Below are 7,226 nucleotides of genomic sequence, written 5' to 3' on the forward strand. Positions count from 1 at the left end.
TTTTTTAATTTCCTGGCTGCTGATACCAAGTGTTGATTGTAGAGCCAAGCAAACTGAAGGTGTCAACAATCTCAATCTCTTCACCATCCATCATGATGCTGCCAACCATCCTAGTGGTGAGAATCTTTGTCTTCTTGATGTTGGACTTCCATCCATTTTGAAGGCTTCAGTCCTTGACCTTCTGCAACAAGCGCTTCAGGTCCTCCTCATTTTCAGCAAGCAGGGTTGTGTCATCTGCAGAACACAGATTGTTGATAAGTCTACCTCCAATCCTGATGCTTCATTTCTCCTTATAGTACCCAAAGTATCTACCATTTATTTAGAGAGCTCTGGTGGCCTAGTGTGGATGGGGAGTTGTGTGGCCAGCCAAAGGCAGCAGTTCAAATCCACCAGCTTCTCTGAGGGACAAAAATGGGCAGTTTCTTCCCGTAAGATTTACAGCCTCTGAAAATCTACTAGAGGCCCACCTAGGAGTCATTCCGGCTCTAGGGCACATAGCAACAGCAGCAAACCATGTATTCAATACCTGCTTTTCCCATGTAAATATGTTACAGCAAAGTTGGCAAGGAGATATAATCCTTCCTAACTTGAAAATGAAGAAGTGGAGGTTCAGAGAACTTAACAATTTGCCCAAGATAGGGCAAAGAATCCTTTCCTGTTTAACTTCTGAGCCCTTGCACCTGTAGTGTGCTGCTCAAGTTAGAATTATTGGGGTGCAGAAATAAGGAAGCGCATTGATTGGGGCCCAAGTAAACTCTACAGAGCAAGCAAATCACTGAATGAGAATTTTTCCAACACCCCATCCCTTCATCTCCTCATTTACCCATATTTCACGTTTGCATCCTTCTTCCAAACATGATGGAAAAGGCATTTTCCGCCGTGGCTTGGATATTCTTTTTAAATATCTTTTTTTAATTTTATATCTCTTGTTTCTTGCTCTCTCTTCACTACCAGCTTCATTCTTTGAGCATAAACTGGTCCCTTCCTCAAAGCAAATACCTTCTAGACCAGCAGTTATTGTGTAACAAGCCTCCACTGGTTGGTGAACAAACCAGCCACCACTTCATTAGTTCGCTGTTCCGTGGGTCCAGGAATTGGTTACATTCAGCTGGGCTCACTCATGCATCTGTGGTCAGCTGCCAAGTCGGCTAGACAGCTTTGCTTTGGGGATATTGGCTGGGCTAGTGGCCAGGGCCACCCAGGTGACTGGGGCATATGTCTTTCATCACCCAGCTGACTCGCCTGGACTTGCCCACATGGCTACTTGGGAAGGAGTCAATTTCAAAGCATCATGAAGCCTCACAGGCCTGGGAATCACATAATGCCCTTGCCTTCCCATCTTGCCATCTCGTCACAAGGCTAGCTTCAGGGGCTGAGGAAGAAGCTTGGGCACTCTTCTCTGTCGCTGGTAACTCTAGCATGTCTGCTAAGATTGCACTCCCATCCCCGTCTCAGGCTGAGTGAGAGAAGTCTTCTGCCTGGCCTCATTCCCACGCTTAGAACACCGGGAGCCGGTTGGTTTACATCTCGGTGGAAAGTTTTCTTAAAAACAGGGACTGTTTGTCAATCCAGAATTTGACAAATTTGACAATTGATAACTTCTAAAAGCCAGAGTTTTGTAAAAATAAAGCATTTGTGCAGTTGTTTTCTGATAATATGGACATTGGACTAGAGCGTTAGAATATGCACTTGCATTTTTAAGCTTGCTTGTTGGCATTGAAAAACTTTGGCACAAACTCTAATGCATTAAAACAGAATATTTGTCTTAAGAAATGGTGAGGATAAAAAAATTATGACTTGCATTCTGAGTGTTGTTGTTGTTGTTATGTGCCGTCGAGTCACTTGCGACTCATAGCGACCCTATGTACAACAGCCCTAAACTCCGCTCTGTCTTGTGCCAATCGCACTGTCTCTGACACTCCCATCCCGATTATCCCAGTCACTGAATCAATCCACCTCATAGAGGGCCTTCCCCTCCTGCGCTGTCCCTCCACCCTCCCAAGCATGATGTCCTTCTCCAAGGACCTATCTCTCCTCACAGCATGTCCAAAGTATGTTAGACGGAGCCTCAGAATCCTTGCCTCCAAGGAGCCACCCGGTTTAACCCTCTCCAGGACAAATCTGTTTGTTTTCCTAGCAGTCCATGGTATTCTCAATACTCTTCTCCAGCACCACAGCTCAAAGGCATCAATTCTCCTTCTATCCTCCTTGGTCATTGTCCAACTCTCTGATGCATAACAAGTGATTGCGAAGACCATGGCCTGTATCAGATGCACCTTAGTCTCCAGAGAGACACCATTGCTCTTCAGTACTTTAGTACTTTGGAGAGATCCCTAACAGCGGACTTTCCCATGGCATTCTGAGTAGGGACTGTTATTAAATACTGAGACATTATCTTTTTTTAGCGTTTTTATTGGGTTAGACGTTTATTTACAAGGAAGACAGGTTGTGTTTTCATGACATATCTGCCAGAGGGAAAGCATGCTGGTCTGTTCCACAGTCCGTTGAGGTAGAAGATAAAAAGGTTTCAGGATGGTAAATGAAGGAAGGGTATCCTACATAGCTTCTCTGGAAGGTAATGAAAAGAAATATGTCTATTAGGATGAGAAATAGGATAGATATAATGTACGCTTGCCTTTCAGGGACTATGTCTTACTGGCGTTCTAATCCACACTTCACGGATTCTGACATGCATTTCATTTTCTGTTTGCGGGCCAGCTGTCTGCATCGCTCTCCAGATCCCCGAGACGTGACCGGATTCTGTGTTCCCAGGGCTGCGCCCCCCACTTCTATTCAGCCATGCAGCGGAGATCGAGAGGGATCAACACGGGGCTGCTTCTGCTCCTGTCTCAAATCTTCCACGTGGGGGTCAACAACATTCCCCCCGTCACCCTGGCAACTCTGGCTCTTAACACCTGGCTCTTCCTGAGCCCCGTGAAGCCCCTGCACGACTCCTGCATCAGCGTGGAGAAGTGCTACCAGCAGCAGGACTGGCAGCGCCTGCTCCTCTCCCCCTTCCACCATGTCGACGACTGGCACCTCTACTTCAACATGGTATCCATGCTGTGGAAGGGCATCCACCTGGAGCAGAGGCTGGGCAGTAAGTGGTTCGCCTACGTCATCGCCACCTTCTCCCTGCTCACGGGCGTGGTCTACCTGCTGCTGGAGCTCGCTCTCGCGGCGTTCATGGACGAACCCAACTTGCGGAGGAACTGCGCCGTCGGCTTCTCGGGTAAGGCCTGGGAGCCGTGTCCACTGTCACTGTAGGTCGTGAGAGGCCCAGGTGGGCAAAGGCGTGGAGAGGTCAGGAGCTGCTGGGCTGGCCTTGGAGAAGAAGCCCACACCACGCTGTGCCTTGTGCACCTGGGAAGTCTGGACCAGAGTCCGCTTGAAGGTGGTTTGTAGGGTTGGCATCCTGGAAACATGCTCTCACCCAAGCACGCTGGGTTCAGAGAGAGCTCTCTGGGTGTATTGCGATAGCGAGTTCTTGCAAAGGAGCGGGGTACCTCGGAGTCACATCACTAAAGCGTGTGCTCCACCCCCACACTGCCACGTGTGCACACTCAGGTTGTCATTGTCACTGCGTAAATCCTGTGTCGTTCACGGAGGCATATCCACTGAGTTGGTACCACCTTCATTTTGTAGATGAGGAAGCTAAGACCTGGAGAGATGGGACACTTGTTCACCATCCCATGGCTTGCAAGCTGCAGAGCTAGGATTTGAGTCCGTTCTATATGAATGACCTTAAGGAGCGGTCATGGCTTACTCAGTTAAGTGTTGAACTGCTTACCAGAAAGGTTGACGGTACGAACCCAACAGCAGCTCTACAGGAGAAAGCCAGGAAGTTTCCTTCGTTAAGATTCACAGCATTGGAAATCTGATGGAGAGCCATCATAAGTGGAACTGGATTCCGTAGTAGTGGGCTTGGCTCTGGTTGGGTTTATGTAACTTTAACCACACACTTGATGGCCTCTTAGCTTTGCCCTCTTTCAAAAGAGGAAGGGGCTGATGGGGATGGCCATATCTGACCTTTGTCAGCTCCACAAAGGGACAGAAGTTAGAACCAGCCAGATGTCCCTAGCAATAACAGTTATTTTTAAGATATATTTTTGTTGCTGTTGTCATTATGTGCCATCGAGTCACTTGTGACTCCTAGTGACTCTATGTACAAGAGCCGCAAATCCTGCTCTATCCTGTGCCAACCTCACTGTCTCCAGTGCACAAACTCCCACCACACCAATCACTGAATCAATCCATCTCATCGAGGGTCTTTCTCTCCTGCGCTATCCCTCCACTCTCCCAAACATGATGTCCCTCTCCAAGGACCAGTCCCTCCTTGCAACATGCCCAAAGTATGTCAAATGAGGCTTCAGAATCCTTGCCTCCGAGGAGAAGACCAGCTTTACCCTCTCCAGGATACACCCGTTTGTTCTCCTAGCAGTCCATGGTATATTCAACACTCTTCTACAGCACCACAGCTCAAAGGCATCAGTTCTCTATCTTCCCTAGTCACTATCCAGCTTTCCAATGCGTATTATGCAATTGTGAAGATTATAGTCCGAATCAGGCACACCTTAGTCTCCAGCCTGACGTCATTGCTCTTCAGTACTCTGGAGAGGTCCCTGATAGCTGACTTTCCCAATGCAATTCATCTATTGATTTCCTGGCTGCTGGTACCAAGAGTGTTGACAGGACTGAAACTGTCATCAGGATTTAAAGGATATGTGCTAAAAAGTAGAATGTGAAGAGGAAGAGGAAATAGTTCTATAGCAGAAGGAACTCTAATCTTCCTCCTCTGCTTTTTCTGCCCTTCTCTCTTGTGTCCACCAAGCTGCATGCTGGTCCATCTGATCTAAGGAGAACTTAGACAATATGCCCTTCCTTTCTTGGGTCTGTTCATCCTTGAAAAGAACACGCTGATGCTGTTTTGTCCTCGTTCTGTGTGCTGTATAGCCTCTAGTAAGGGGCCTGGGTGGCTTAGTGCGTTCTGTTTTGGGCTCCTAACTGGAAGGTTCTAATCTACCAGCTCTTCTGAGGGTAAGAGGTGGGTAGTCTCCTCTGTAAAAATTTATAGTCTTTGTAACTTATTGGAGGGTTACCATGAATCCAAACTAATGAACTTCTTTGCTAACAAATGATTAACCCTGAACGTGTTTTGTTGTTTTTTGTTTGTTTGTTTAAGTCAAATGGGCAACGTGTTGAAAGGAGTAGAATAAGTTTCAGAAGAAAAGATAGCTGCAGTGAATGATCCAGTTTAATTCATTTCCTTTGCGGATGGTGATTTCTTGGTTCTGTTTCATGTTCACCTTGTTGATAATTTTATGTCCTTTATTCTCTTTTAGGAGTTTTGTTTGCTTTGAAAGTTCTTAACAACCACTATTGTCCTGGCGGTGTCATCAGCATCCTGGGCTTTCCCGTCCCCAACAGATACGCTTGCTGGGCAGAACTTGTGGCCATTCATTTCTTCACCCCCGGGTAAGTGTCTCCTTTGCAAAACTCACAGCCAGCACTGTGCGAAGTTCCACAGAGAAAGAATGGCTGTGATATCAGTTTGCTTTATTTTTATCTGTAAGAACAGAATCGGCTTTGCTGTTTTTAGTACCAGACATTTCTGGGTTTGAATCCTTTCAGCCACTGAGCTGTGTGACATGGGACAGATGTCTTACTTCAATTTCAGTTTTCTCAACTTTTAGTAGGAGTAACCTACTAGACAGGATTGAAGACCCACACTAACCAGCCAATTCACTGAGTTAATTTCAATAACAATGGTCCCGAGAGGTATGCAGAAACCACGTGTTGTTGATGCTGTTAACATGCTGTGAGGCGGACTCTGATTCATAGCAACCCTGTAAAGAACAGATCTGAACCCTGTCCTGTCCTGAGCCATCTCCTCATCTCGGACACGCCGTTACAGTCACACTGTCAGTCTATGTCGATGAAGGTCTTCTCCTCGTTTGCTCACCCTCCACCTTTCCTAGCATGATGCTCTTTTCCAAGGACTAACAGCAGGCACGAAGTCGAAGTCTCACTGTCTTTGCCTCTAAGGAGCGTTTCTGGCTGCACTTCCTTCAAGATCTGCAGGTGTGTCCTTTTGGCAGCCCGTGAGATAGTCAGCCCTCTTCTCCAACACCAAGCCTCAGATGCATCGATTGCTCTTCTGTCCTCCTTATTCATTGATCAGCCTTCAGCGGCATAACCAGAACAAGTGATCGAAAGGATCATGGCTTGAATCAGACACACCCCTTCAGCACTTTGGAGAGATCCCTTACTACAGACTTTCCCGAGGCTGTATGTCTCTTGATTTGCTGGCTGCTGGTGCCAAGGATATTGATTGTGGATCCCAGTAAGATGAAATAGTGATAGAAAAATCAATTTCTAGCTCTTCTCCATCTATCATGATGTTGCCTCTTGGCCCAGTAGTAAGACGACAAGAAACTTTTTAGAAAGGGTTAAAAAAAAATGTTGGCCCTGGTCACATGTTACTAAATCGTTTTCACTCTGGTAGCCGTGGTAATTGGTGGTTTTAGTTGCTTTTGCATCGGCTCCCCTTCTGGTCACTCCGTGCACCACTGATCAGAGCAGCAGCGCCTGGTCTTGTTCCACCTTCATGATTGTCGGGATGCTCAGGCCACTCTGTGTTTTAAATGCCTCCCAACCCAGAGGATTTATCATTGATCACCCTGTGTGCAGGACAGTACTCTATTGTAACCCACGGGACTTTTAAAATCCATTTCTTTGTTATTATTGTTGAGCTTACACACAGCCAAACATACACCAGTTCTGCAATTCCTCCGTGTACAGTTTTGTGACATTGATGCTGTTTCCCGAGCTGTGTGACCATTCTCACCCTTGTTGTCTCCGTTGTTCCTCCTCCATTAACATGAAATCGCTGCCCCCCGCCCCAAGTTTTCTCTAGCTGATCTGTTGAATTGCTATTTTTCATTTGATCACACACAGATCTCAAAAGAACCCAGAGCTCAAGGCAGCCATTGTTTACTAGTTAGGCTAATCTGTTATTTGGTTTGAAGGGGAAACGGGAAATATTTTTGATTTAAGGTTTAAATTCTCTCTAGGCAGTAGTTTCTGGGCTTCAGCCAGCCAGCATGGCTCCAGAAAGTCTAGAATTCATAAGCATTTAACATTCTGCTCTGCATTTCCCCCCTTTTGATCAGAATTTTCCTTTAGACTCTGATCAGAATGTTCAGCTGTGGTAGCCAAGCAGCTTA

At 46.5% G+C, this 7,226-nt stretch overlaps 1 protein-coding gene across 1 annotated transcript in view; it reads left to right on the forward strand.

Moving 5' to 3' along the window:
* The first annotated feature begins 2,799 nt into the window (after positions 1-2,799).
* RHBDD1 (rhomboid domain containing 1) overlaps positions 2,800-7,226 on the forward strand; it is a 102,678-nt gene continuing 98,251 nt past the window's right edge. The window contains exons 1-2 of the mRNA XM_006890321.1: positions 2,800-3,232; positions 5,343-5,475. Coding sequence (XP_006890383.1) covers positions 2,800-3,232; positions 5,343-5,475 — 566 coding nt within the window. The remainder of the gene's footprint in view (positions 3,233-5,342; positions 5,476-7,226) is intronic.

The sequence above is a fragment of the Elephantulus edwardii genome, unplaced genomic scaffold (assembly GCF_000299155.1).
Source record: "Elephantulus edwardii isolate Elephantulus edwardi_28Jun2011 unplaced genomic scaffold, EleEdw1.0 scaffold00087, whole genome shotgun sequence".
Lineage (NCBI taxonomy): Eukaryota > Metazoa > Chordata > Mammalia > Macroscelidea > Macroscelididae > Elephantulus > Elephantulus edwardii.